The sequence below is a fragment of the Macaca thibetana genome, chromosome 4 (assembly GCF_024542745.1).
Source record: "Macaca thibetana thibetana isolate TM-01 chromosome 4, ASM2454274v1, whole genome shotgun sequence".
Lineage (NCBI taxonomy): Eukaryota > Metazoa > Chordata > Mammalia > Primates > Cercopithecidae > Macaca > Macaca thibetana.
The window spans coordinates 86,636,928-86,650,188 of NC_065581.1; the positions used below are offsets into that span (position 1 = coordinate 86,636,928).

The 13,261-nt window shown below is 41.2% G+C and overlaps 1 protein-coding gene across 2 annotated transcripts in view; it reads right to left on the minus strand.

Moving 5' to 3' along the window:
- Positions 1-1,174: 1,174 nt before the first annotated feature.
- The window catches only part of MDN1 (midasin AAA ATPase 1), a 186,687-nt gene continuing 174,600 nt past the window's right edge, over positions 1,175-13,261 (minus strand). For both annotated transcript variants that reach the window (XM_050789524.1, XM_050789523.1), the window contains exons 93-102: positions 12,998-13,168; positions 11,856-12,019; positions 11,071-11,160; positions 9,042-9,157; positions 8,370-8,544; positions 6,619-6,692; positions 6,395-6,509; positions 4,908-4,971; positions 3,400-3,542; positions 1,175-2,580 (exon numbers count right to left, since the gene is read on the minus strand). In XM_050789524.1, the coding sequence (XP_050645481.1) occupies positions 2,392-2,580; positions 3,400-3,542; positions 4,908-4,971; positions 6,395-6,509; positions 6,619-6,692; positions 8,370-8,544; positions 9,042-9,157; positions 11,071-11,160; positions 11,856-12,019; positions 12,998-13,168 (1,301 nt within the window). In that variant the 3' untranslated portion in view covers positions 1,175-2,391. The remainder of the gene's footprint in view (positions 2,581-3,399; positions 3,543-4,907; positions 4,972-6,394; positions 6,510-6,618; positions 6,693-8,369; positions 8,545-9,041; positions 9,158-11,070; positions 11,161-11,855; positions 12,020-12,997; positions 13,169-13,261) is intronic.

The following is a 13,261-nucleotide window of genomic DNA, read 5'->3' on the forward strand; positions in this document are numbered from 1 at the left end:
TTTTGGATGTAATGCATTTGAAGAGTCTGTTGCCTAAGTACAGCCCCAGCAGATGTCTGAATATAATTGAGAATACCAAAGAGTACACTTCCTGGACCCTTGAATGGAGAATTTTACAGTCCTTTTGCTTCAGTCTGGAGGCCACGGGAGTGGTCAAGTTGTCCAAAGTGAGATTTTATTGTTGTTGTTGTCTTGCTCTGTTGCCCAGGCTGGAGTGCAGTGGCACAATCTCAGTTCACTGCAACCTCCGCCTCCTGGTTCAAGTTCTCCTGCCTCAGCCTCCCTAGTAGCTTGGGATTATGGGTGCGCGTCACCATGCCCAGCTCATTTTTTGTATTTCTAGTAGAGATGGGGTTTCCACCATATTGGCCAGGCTGGTCTCAAACTCCTAACCTCAAATGATCCACCCACCTCGGCCTCCCAAAGTAGTAGGATTATAGGCGTGAGCCACCGCACCCAGCCCCAAAGTGAGATTTTTAAGACAGCATGGAGGACTTTTGTGTTCTGCTGTCCATTGCTTAAATATCAGAAGTTACCTACTTGGCCGAGGCCAGGGGGATGGGCAGGATGGCACAAATGTCAACTATCAACATGGCAGATTAATGTATCACTACTCCTGCAAGCCCTGTTGGCAGCACAAGTTGAAAATGGCACTGTTGGGTTCCTGCTTCCTGGAATTCCTACTGTCCGTGATCTCATGAGCTAACCCAGGGCCAAGAGAATCACTCTGGCCACACCAGTTTGGGAGGTCTAAGATGGAGCTTCCAAAGGCAGATATAATAGATTGCAGCACTGTCATAATATTGGTGTCCTTCCCTCCCAGACTCAACCCTACTGGATGAGTAAACTGCCTGCCCTGTAGAGAGCTTTAGCCAATGAAATGTGAATGGATGCAACATCATTTATGGAGAATTTTTAGAAGCCTCCTTACAAGGCTCCACCAACTCACCCTTTTCATTCTGCTGCAAAGCCAGTATATTATAGCTCAGTCTACCATGGACATAAATGCAAATGATAAATCAACCCTTGTAGTAAAAGCAACATTGAAGTTGGAAGGTCATGTTAGCACAGCATAAACTAGTAACAGCTGACTGATCCAGCAGAGAAGATCAGTCCCCTAGCGTACCTTTTACAATCCTGTCATCTTCCATTAAGAATAGTCACAAATTACATAAACAGTGGTATATGTTTTAATAGTTTTCAGAATATAAGCTGCATAGCTTTTTAGAATAAAAAATAATGATATAACTTCAGGTCCATGCTTTGGGACACTTGGTTAAACAACAGGGAATCTGTGTCTTTGATGACCACCTCAAAAGGGTGGCAGACTTCACAGTGTAACTTGGAAACAGACAAGGAGATAGATGATTACATCATGACATATTGCCTACAAAAGAACATTCTGACAGAACATTAAGTAGAACAGAGCACACAGTTTCAAGTATTCAAGCACTGCTTTCTGGCCAAGAAAAAACTGTCTAAAAATCAGTTTCTTTTGACTGGAGCTGCTGAGTTCTGGACACGGCATTTCTTTCCCAGAATGAGACTGGCTTAGTCCAGCTTGAAAGCAGTGTGAGGAATGACTCTTCCCCTTAATCATTAAGAAAAAAAAATGAACTAAACAAATAAATTACAACAACAACAGGGACCATGGCACTGAATGAAATAAAGGGGCAGTCACCTTCCCATCATTGCATAGTCTCCCGAAGCAGCAAGTGTGAAAGAGGATACTGAAAAGCCACTTCGTTTTTACACAGCCCAAGGATCGTTTTTATGGATGACTTGGGCTCCTATAATGTCCGGTTGTTTTATGAGAACACACACACACCACATTCTTCTTACCCTCTAAGAGAAGGTAATTCCTTTCACAATAAGAAAACACAACCTCATACTCTCCAGAAACTGCAGCTGTCTCGGCCACTTGACAGCTTTTGGGTACACACTGTGGGCTTGGCAAGGCAGAGCTTAGAGCAGGGTCAAAAGGGCAGCTCCCTTTAGTCCTTTATACAAAGGACTGTCAGAGTCCCATGCTCCTGGCAGCATCTCCTCAAGGCACAGGTGCCCAGATCCCCTGCAAAAGAAAACAGGCAGCTGGGCTCCAACAGTGGGGTATGACCTCCATCCAGGTCAGGGCTTCTGAGGGAGGGAAGAAGGATAACTCTTCTCTAGTTACGAGTTCAGGCACCTGCTGCTGCTTCCAGGTTTGGTATAAAAACCTTAGCCCAGACAAAGCCAGGAGTCAGAGTGTGTTCTCTAGGCTGTAAGATCACGTTATATAAAATAAAAATATTACAATAAAATTTTTTTGTAGTTGTCCAAAATGGAGCACCTGGGTAAGCAATGTGACCTTCTGAGCATGGTTAAGTCTCACTTTGGACTCCTCTTTCTGTTCTATGGGTGGTCAGAGGCTGTCACCAACTCAAACCACTGTCTGAGGGCATCGCTGAGTGTCTCAGGAAGTGCGTTTACATCTCGAAGAATGATATAGTATGGGAATGGGAACTCTTCCATGTAGGATCGGATTTCAGGCATCTCTCCAGGTCCTTTAAATATCGGTACTTTAATGTCCAAGATAGAATCCTGTCAACAAAAGACATCATGAAATGGGGAGGCAGCGATTAAACCAGCATCCTTAGCTAGCTCTTCTGTGATCTCTTTTGCTAACAACTTTTACATCTGCTGTGTCTTATTCCTGCATATGAACCTAGCTTTTATTACTAAGTAAAACAATTTTCAGAACTCTACCAAGAAGGAGGTAGATGTCTTTCTGAGTACCCCTTCCAGGAGGATGGACACTGAAAAAAAGGAAAAGGGACAGATAGGAAAATCTACTTTCCCTACAGTGGTGTCTCCCCACCATCCACTTGGAATCATTCACACTAAATCTTTACCTTCCTATCAAGGCCTTAATGTGACTCGCAGAGACAGTGCTTCCCTGGAACAGAACTGCCCTGTAGGCATATTTCACTAAGACGACTGATGCTTCTTGCTGTGAGGAGGGCTGCTGAGACATAAGTCAGTGTGCAAACACCTGATCTCCCTTTCAAAGTGGTCAGTACCCATTATCAAAGCTGCAATACCTGCACTGACTGTGCATAGAGGGCAATGATGACCCACAGAGGATGGTCATTCTGAATCTTGACTCTCCCACTCATTACCTATAACCACTATGTGTTTCAGTTCCTTCAGTGTAAAGTGGGAATAATGATCCCTACCTCACTGACTTACTGCAAAGATTAACAGAGAAAATACAAGTGCCTACAATGGTACTTGACAGAATATCATGAATGCTGGGAGTTCTCAGTATGACTGAGTGATCCAGGCCATATTTCAGATTGAACAGGTTGAAGGGAATCCCCACTTTATCTCCAGAAAAGGTGGCTTTTAGTAGTCACTCACCCGTGAACTGGGATTGTCCAATACAACAAAGATGACAAAGATGTTCGCATTCCGGGCAGCCTGAACCGCTGCCAGGACTCTTTCTTTGCCCTCAAGGAAGAGGCCTCGCCCATCAGAGACTACCAGGAGGAGTTGTGCAATTTCTGTAGACCATATAAGAGGAAGCAAGGGAGTAAAATGATCAGCCATTTTTAATAATTCACAACTACCCAAAGTAGGACAAATTAATGTAGACTTAGTCTGTACTATTAAAGCTAAACAGACTTCTAAAGCTGATGAATTCTGGGCACAAACCTAAGGGACCTCTGATGAGATCTATCCCTTAGAATGCCTGAGTCAGAGACAAGGCATAATAAGGGATACTAAGTACACTTCTGTCAGTATAGCAGAATTTCTCAACAGTGTTTCAGGAAATGTTAAATTCTGCTCAACTTCAATTGTAGAGCAACATACTGTAGATGAGAATTAAAACACTAGTTTTATGGCTGTAAACTTTAAAAATGATAGTACTGAGTAGGGCATGAGAAGAAAGTAGCCAAATCAGAAATCTGGAACTGTGTCTTCCAAATTTCAGTCACCACATATAATCACCTTTAGACTTCTGTTAATTCCTTGTACCCAATTTCTGTATTTTTTTCCCCTTGAAATTTGACTTGTTTAAACAAAACCAAATAGAAAGGAACCATAAACACTGAATAAAATGTTTTAAAATTTTTGCTACATAGTGTTTCCAGCTAAAGATTATATAGTACTTGAGTTGAGGGTGGGCTGTTTTCGCAAATGTTGAGAGGTGTGAATAACTTGCATCCATCAAAATCTGAAGCTTCTGCATGATACACTGAGAACACTGAGAGATTTTTGGAAAGAACTAAAGAAATGGCATGTTTCAAGCCCCCAAAGTAAATGTGGTTGGATTAGCTGGCTGTTAAATTATGTCCTTCTCTACTCTCCTCTGTCATTAAAATATTAGAGAATACAGTACTCGAAGGGGACTGGTTTCAGGACACACCCCTCACCCCCAGTATACCAGAATACACACATATTCAAGTCCAGAGATGGCCCTGGAGAACCCACATACATGAAAAGTTGGCCCTCCATATACTCAGGTTTCACATCCCTCAAATGCTGAATTTTCAATCCACTTTTGGTTGGAAAAACTCCATGTGTAAATAGACCTGAGCAGTACAGACAAACCTATGGTATTCAAGGGTCAACTGTAGTCTTTATATTTAATTCCACACACTTTGCTCCTTTCTCTCACAAATCTGAACTCTTATCAAATAGTTAGTGTCTAGATCCCGCATTGGTTATAAGCCTCATGAGTACAGGTTCAAAAAAAATTTCTGAATGAATAAATAAGTAAAAATCAGCTCCATCGATTTATGTCTTTTCCTGTGGAGCACACCTGTTAAAACACAGTGACGGGGCATTGAGCTGAAGCAGGCAGCTTGGGAATTACAGAGTACAAGAAAGCGTTTTGTTTAGGAAGAGGAAGGCATGCAGCTCACCTGGACTGATGTTCTGTGAGAGCTGCTGAGCGGCTGCAAACATGCTGGCAACAGACTCTAGAAACTAAATCGGAACCAGAAACAGACAATTACAAAACTATGTAAATGCTCTTCCCATTGTCAGAGAGACTGATAGTACTTCTGACACTGAAGTGATTATCAGATAACCACCTCAGGTTTATAGACCATCAACTAACTGTCCCTTCTGGCCACATGTAGTTAAAAAAGGAGGATCCTTGGATACAGACATTCTGTTTTATTATTTTTTGAGAGAGGATCTGTGTCACCCAGGCTGGAGTGTAGTGGCACGATCTCACCTCACTGCAGCCTCAATTCCTGGGCTCTGCCTCAGCCTGCCACCAAGTAACTAGGATTACAGGTATGTGCCACCACACCCGGATAATTATTTTTATCTTTTGTAGAAATGAGATCTATGTTGACAAGGCTGGTTTTGAATCCCTGGCCTCAAGCAGTCCTCCCACCTCAGCCTCCCAAAGTGCTGGGATTACAAGTGTGAGCCACTATGCCTAGATGACACAGGCCTTCTCAAGCACAGGTGAGACGTTTCTCTAACATATAACCCACTAGAGTTCTGGAAGATACCCCAAAGTAAAAGAAGTGCTTCTCTGGGGCATAAGAAATCAATAAGTCGCTCAAATAAACCAAACAGTGTCTTCTTTCAAGAAAAGAAAACAACTGAGCAAAAGAGAAGGCAAGAAAATACAGAATGTCCAGGGCAGCCTAGAAAAAGCAAACTGAATCAGAGCAGGACCCAGGAGAAATATGATCTCATGCTCTGTTTTGAACTTGTGTTCTCCTGAGTAAGTCACTGGCTTTATTTCATATCATTTCTTCTCTAAGCTTAATGAGGGAGAAAAATAGGTCTTGGCCCACCTGATAAGTGTATGGGAGATGGGTTTGTTTTTGCAGAATGTTCCAAACTACTCAGAAAAACAAGCAGGGAGCTAGAAAACCAATGATGCAAAGTCAAGTGATCTCTGAGGAAGTGAGAAAAAGAAGTCACACCTTGTTTTATAATGGATGCCAAGGAAGCTTCTATTCCAGTGGTACCCAGGCTGAGATTTAGGACTATCCCTGTCCTAATACTGCAAGGGATGGAGGGGGGGTTCTTAGCCCAGCATGGTGGTAATCCCAACAATTCGGGAGGCCAAGAAGGGAGGATCACTTGAACACAGGAATTTTAGACCAGCCTGGGCAACAAAGTGAGACCATGTCCATACAAAAAAAAAATCAGCCAGACATGGTAGCACGTGCCTGTAGTCCTAGCTACTAGGTAGTCCTAGCTATGAGGCAAGAGGACTGCTTGAGCCCGGGAGTTCAAAGTTATAGTGAGCTATGATGGTGCCATTGTACTCTAGTCTGGGTGACAGAACGAGACCCTGTCTCAAAAATAAAAATTGTTCTCCCTCCTACCTACACCAGTTTAAAAATAACTCTGCAGAAGACATTTTATTTCATCCTCTTACCTGAGCAATCTTGGTTTTCTTTTGTTGGAATTTGCAGAGACGTAGAATCTGGGACCCAGAGTAATCACTGAACTGCTCATGAAATGGGTGTAACAGCTTTACAGATTCTCCAAAACTTGGGGAAGGAAAACCAAATACAACAGGAGTTATTTTTTTGCTGTGTGATCAAAATAACCAAACAGGTTATGAAAAGTTTTCACAATGAAATTACAAAGCAACCTTACCTACACACTGCAATCTGACCCACTTCTAGGAGGGTTAGAGCATTTCCAATCACAGCCAAAGATTCAAATGCAAGCTGTGAATTAAAAGTTAATGACATCAGGAATCAGAATATCCTCTAAACCAGAGCCTCTCGACTATTTTTTGCATCAAGATTCCCAAAGAAAACATTATTTTTTTTGTTCGACAAGTAGAGGAATAACATGAATAAGGCTATTCTAGTCACAACAAACCCTGAGGCTTTGGTGGCCTGGTACCACAAATGTTGAAACCTAGAATCCATTACACTGATAGGAATGGTCTCCTGCAGACATCGAATAAAAAGTGACCTTGAGGGCCAGGCATGGTGGCTCACACCTGTAATCCCAGCACTTTGGGAGGCCAAGGAGGGAGGATCACTTGAAGTCCAGGAGTTCAAGAGCAGCCCAGGCAACACAGCAAGATCCCACATCTGTGGTCCCAGCTACTTGGAGGCTGAGGTAGGAGGATCACCTGAGCCCAGGAAAGTTGAGGCTACAGTGAGCCACCTGGGCCTGGGCAACAGAGTGAAATCCTGTCTTCAAAAAAAAAAACAAAAACAAAAACAAAAAACATGTAGCCAGGCATGTTGACACACACGTATGGTCCCAGCTACTCAGGAGGCTGAAGTGGGTGGGAGGACTATACTGCTTAAGCCCAGAAGGTTGAGGCCACAGTGAGCTATGATCATGCCACTGCACTCCAGCCTAAGCAAGAGAGCGAGACCCTGTCTTTAAAAAAAAAAAAAAAAAAAAAAAAAGACCTTGAGAAATATGGTCCATGAATTTTTCTTTCTTATTTTTTGGACCTACATAAAGAGTAACCTCTTGTAGGTAACAAATTTTAAAAACTAATTTAAAATCCATTTATATATATGTAGTCAGATCAGACTGTATAACCATATCAGAAAATTTCATTACCATTTGCAATATGACAAAAGAACAGCTGAGTATTCTACATCTATTATTTCATTTAATCTTCATAACAATTCTGCAAGTATGAGGTTATTACTGTTCTGTGTGTGCTTGTAAATATATATATATATAACATATATGTAAATATATATATATATATATATATTCCTCACTTTTCAGAAGATGAAACCGATACATAAGAAATAAGTTGCCCAAAGTCACATGTTAATAAATGGAGCTGGGATACGAACCCAGGTTCAGAGGCTACACTTTTTCCAGCAAAACATACAAATTTTAGGTTGCTCATTAGCCCATGCATCACTGCCCAAAACAAACACTCTTTGGCATCTGTAATGGTGGTATAAGTTTTCTATTCAGGCTCCTAAACTTAATATTAGCACTGATAGAACAGTAACTCTGGATAATTTCAGACATAAAAGAAATGTATCCTAGATACATACTTAAACTATTTAAGACTATGCAGTAATATCTGAAAACTGATTTTTTTAAACAGTACATTGTTGCATTTTCTGCAAAATAAGCACTATCAGGTTTACTTATTCTGCAACTAGACAGTTAAGAACAAACAGCAGGGTCAAGAAACAAAACAACTTAAAAGACCTACAACAGTAAGAAACTAACACATCTGAGACATCCTAAAATTGCCCTTTTGAACTCTTTAAATCTTAGGTCTTATCAAAGATGGTTATCACATTCTCAAAACAGGCCTAACAGGTATTTCAAAATCCATTTTGGCGGCCCAAGGAACATGGTTTGATGTTAATTTCCTATCAAACCGCCACTACATTTCTCTTCCTTACCTGCTTGGTATGGTTGTCTACCATACTAGAAGAGTCATCGATAGCCAAACAAATCTGATACTGGCGTTTACTGGGCTTGGTCCTTCGAAGCCAAATCTTGTCTTTCCGAAATTGACTAGCAATATATGGAATGACTTTCCGTATGTTCAGTCGTTTCCCAGTTCGATAGTCTCCTCTATTTATTCAAACAGGGGCAAAAATTAGTTAACAACTTTTAATTCCTGAGAATTTTTATTAAGGACAAAAATCACATTAATAATACCTTAAAACCAATACCAAGTAACTAGGAACCTGGTACATAGAAGTGTTTCCGTCAATTGAGGACTAAGTTCAGGATCTTCTTGACCTCTAGCCAGAAAAACTGGACTTGTATGTGGCAATAATAATTAGGTCCTTCCAGACACATTTTTAAAAATTAAGAAAAAATACACTAAATATGAATGATTTTGGACATCTTTGAAAAGATCTAGGTGAGTTAACACCTGTAGCAAGTGAATAACTCAACATGTAACAAGGTGATCAATGCAGACACCCAGAAACTTTTGTGCGAGATAGTAATAGGAAAACAGGGTAAGGAACAGCATACTGGTGCCCGTACAGCAGAAGAGGCAACCTAGAAGCTGGCACTATGAATGGTTAGCTGCTGAGTTCAACAGAATCACGAAGACTTACTTCAGCTTGGCTGCCTGGGTAGGCTCTAATATGAGACGAAGCTCTTCACATAACCGTTGTGAAAGAGGTGCTGTTAGGATCAGGTAACTCTGCCACATCTCAGCGGCAACCTTCTCCTGTGACAACAACAAAATGTAAGTTACCCTCAGAATGTCAGAGCCAACCAAGTCTTCTAGCAAGATGCAGGCCTTAAGCAAAGTGGTAGAAAATGACCTGCATGAACTTTCTCAACAGAAGCACTTTAAATCTTCTCCCAGCAAGCTACCATGTAATTTACTTGATTAAAAATGTCTCTCCTTCCAGCCGGAGGCGGTGGCTAATGGCTGGTAATCCCAGCACTTTGGGAGGCCAAGGTGGGAGGATCACTTGAGGCCAGGAGTTCGAGACCAGCCTGGCCAACATGGTGAAACCTTGTCTCTACTAAAAATACAAAAAATTAGCTGGACGTGGGGGTGGGCACCTGTAATCTCAGCTACTTGGATGGCTGAGGCAGGAGAATCGCTTGAACCCAGGAGGCAGAGCTTGCAGTGGGTCAAGATCACGCCACAGCACTCCAGCCTCGGTGACAGAGTGAGACTCCGTCTCAAAAAAATTAATTAAAAATTAAAAAAAAGAAAAAGAAAAAGAAAAAGAAGAAAAGTCTCTCCTTCAACCCACCCTTCTAAGTGAGAAAGAATGAAACAAGGCAGTTAATTATTGGAATTCATGACCAAATCAATGCCTTACTCATGTCACCTACAAAGAGTAAAACGTGCACCTTTCATATGGGGAGGGAGATGTGAATGGGTAATTTTGGCACCAGCAGATCCAGCTACTTATTGGTGGATTCTCAGTCATGTTTCAAAAGTAAAAGTGGGTGGGCTATGGTGGTTCACGCAGGTAATCTCAGCACTTTGGGAGACCAAGGCAGGTGATCACCTGAAGTTTGAGACCAGCCTGGCCAACATGGTGAAACCCCATCTCTACTAAAATACAAAAAAATTAGCCGGGCGTGGTAGCAAGTGCCTGTAACCCCAGCTACTGAGGAGGCCGAGGCACAAGAATTGCTTGAACCTGGGAGGCAGAGGTTGCAGTGAGCCGAGATCGCGCCATTGCACTCCAGCCTGGGCGACAGAGCAAGACTCCGTCTCACAGAAAAAAAAAAAAAGAAAAAAAAAAAGTAAAAATGCTAAGTACAAATCCCTCCAGCAATACACTCAACACAAAGCCCCATGATTTTTCTACCAACTGTGGCAGAGCACTCAATACATATAGGTGGTGGGAGTGATTATGACAATAGATATAAAAGTGAAATGTGTACATAATACAGTAAATTTAGGATGCAAAGTCATTTAAAATAAAACTGCAGGCCGGGGACGATGGCTCACGCCTGTAACCCCAGCACTCTGGGAGGCCAAAACGGGCAGATCACGAGGTCAGGAGTTCAAGACCAGCCTGGCTAACATAGTGAAACCCCATCTCTACTAAAAAAATATAAAAATTAGCTGGACATGGTGGCATGCACCTGTAGTCCCAGCTACTTAGTAGGCTGAGGCAGGAGAATCACTTGAACCCAGGAGGTGGAGGTTGCAGTGAGCCGAGATCATATCACTGCACTCCAGCCTGGGTAACAAGAGTGAGACTCCATCTCAAAAAATAATAATAAAATAAAAATAAATAAAAATAAAACTGCTGGTTAATCCACACTACCACGTTAAGTCAGCCAGCAATGATCTAGCTGGCCTCTTCTCAGGATGGCACAGCATAGACTCTTACACAGTTTTTCAACCTCTGTCACAACTATTACATCCATTACAGAGCCAGCAACAGAAATTAAAGGAATTAAGCACACCAATTTCTGTTTTAATTAAGCTATAGATCTAGCAGCAAAGCAGGCAGAAACTGATGGACAGATGTAGGCTTTAGGATTGTAATTATATTCTCCATATGCCTGGTCCTTTTTACTAAGGTAATTGCTAAGAACCTATTAAGTTTGCTATGTGTTAAACAAAAAAAGTCGAGATATTTTACGAAAAAAACAGTGACTTACTTCTTCTGGATTTTCAGATTCATGTGGCTGCCACATTTCCAGCTGTCTCTCCAGCTCCTGTCTTAGCTCATTGACATCTTTTAAAAAGGGCTAAGAAGAAAAAGCCATAGATAAGAGGTGGCCCAGGTTGGAATTGCCAACTTAGTATCACTGGCTGCCTTCCACCCTACAGTATGAACTCAAAGTACATAGTCAAATGCTCCTGAGATAATTCAGCAAATACAGTGGCACAATGAGAAGATGCCAGACAAGCATTCTACTTCCCTCTTACAGAGACAATATGGATAAAGAAAACTTTTAACATTTATAAAGCCACTCTAGCAAAACAAAACCCAAACACCCTTAAGTCATCAATAATGAAAATGTTATCTGATTAATCAAATAAGTCAGACTCTTAGCTCAAGAACTTAATTAAATAGCTCTTCATAAATATAGGCACTAAGCCAAAGATTTTTTACTTAACCATCACAAACTTAATTGTCCTGAAGGTTCCTTACACAAGGATGGTTAGAAAAGTGGGATGTGAGTCCCAGAGGCCAAGGACCAGACCCACCATCACAGACAGGTCAGGGCACTGAGACCCTGTGATTAACTGTTGGAACAGTATCATGTGCTTGAAGAACACCTATCATACCAATAGTATTCCTAAAAATTTTGAATAAGAACATGAAACCCCTCAACAACCACATGTTCCATAAAGTTCTAAAGACAAAGATTTAAAAGTAATTTAAAATGTTATTTTGTTAATTTATTAACACAATGCAGTAATTTGTGAGTTTTACTACCTGGAAGATCGTGTCCATGAGGAATTGATGAGCTGTATGAATGGTAGACTCTCGGCTTCTTTCTGGTTTCTCATTTTCTGTCTCCTTATGGGCTCTGTCTGTTCTGGGGTCTTGGTCTTCCTCTGTTTTAACAGTTTGAATCTCCACTTCCATCTCATCAAAGCCTATTTTCATTTAAGGACATAATTTTACTTATCATAACACTAGCCTGATGACTGACCAAGCCTTTGCTATTGCCCGTTAATCCTGACAATTAATCAAACTTCATTCCTTCACTCTCCAACACATTTCCACATGTTGATTTCAGAGGTTTCTTTCTGAGACACTCATTGCCAATCCTTACTCTCTAAACTCCTCTCCTCCTCACCTGATATTGAAGGCAGCGTTCTGGGAAAGGGAATAGGGGAAATTTTGGGTTGTCCTAAGAAGCCTTTTAAAACTGTTTGATTCCTGAAACTATATCCATGTAAAACATTGATAGAAATAAAAACTAAAAGCCACAATTCCATTTTACAGATGAGGAAACTGAGGCAAAGAAAAGATGAATAATTTGCTTCAACTTGTGAGGTGAGAGGCAAAGCCTGGATTGTCACATAGGGCAGTCAAACGTTGTAACAGTTCTAACACTCCTGAGAGGACAGGATTCGAATTTGGCAAGTTCTTTTGAATTTGCATTTATTCAATTGCTGATAAAGTTATTTTTTTGCCAAGTAATAGAACTTGATTAGCTATGAAAGGGAAACCCCTCATTCTTTTTCTTTTAATATTTTACTGCATTTGATGCTAATAGCATATACCTTTATATAATTGAAAATATCATTTCTCTAATAATATACCTTCTCATCATAGCTGTAGTAAGTATACTATTCTGGTTTCTTCTACATATTTTTTAAAAACTGATGAGATTTTGCCAGAAATTCAAGTTTCAGGGGACTCCTTGAAGGATGGTGTCCCGTAACACCCACCCCTGTCCATATTTTTGTTTTCTGGTCCCAAATAAAATATAGTGAAATTATTATAGGCAAATTATTCATCTAAGCCATGGATTAGGACATGGAACTGAACACCAGACTACAGTGAGAGACAACTGACTACTTCAAGTCAGACAGCCTGGGAAGGATTTGCTCACTAGCAGGACTCACCCAAGGGTGCTGTGGTGCTCGACTTGATTTCCTCTGGCTTCAGCTGCTCCACGTCTGCTGCTTTGAGCTCCTCCTGCTCCTCTGTGTCCATGAGGGTGTCTTCTATCTCCTCCTCTTCCTGATCCCTGCCAGAGTCTTTTGCAGACTGTTGCTGTTCTTTGCTGGCCACATCTGTCAACAAAGCATGCACCCACACATAAAAATCCTAGTTATTTGCAGAACAAAATAATGATAAGTGGGTATGGTTTCTGTCATCCTAGCTTC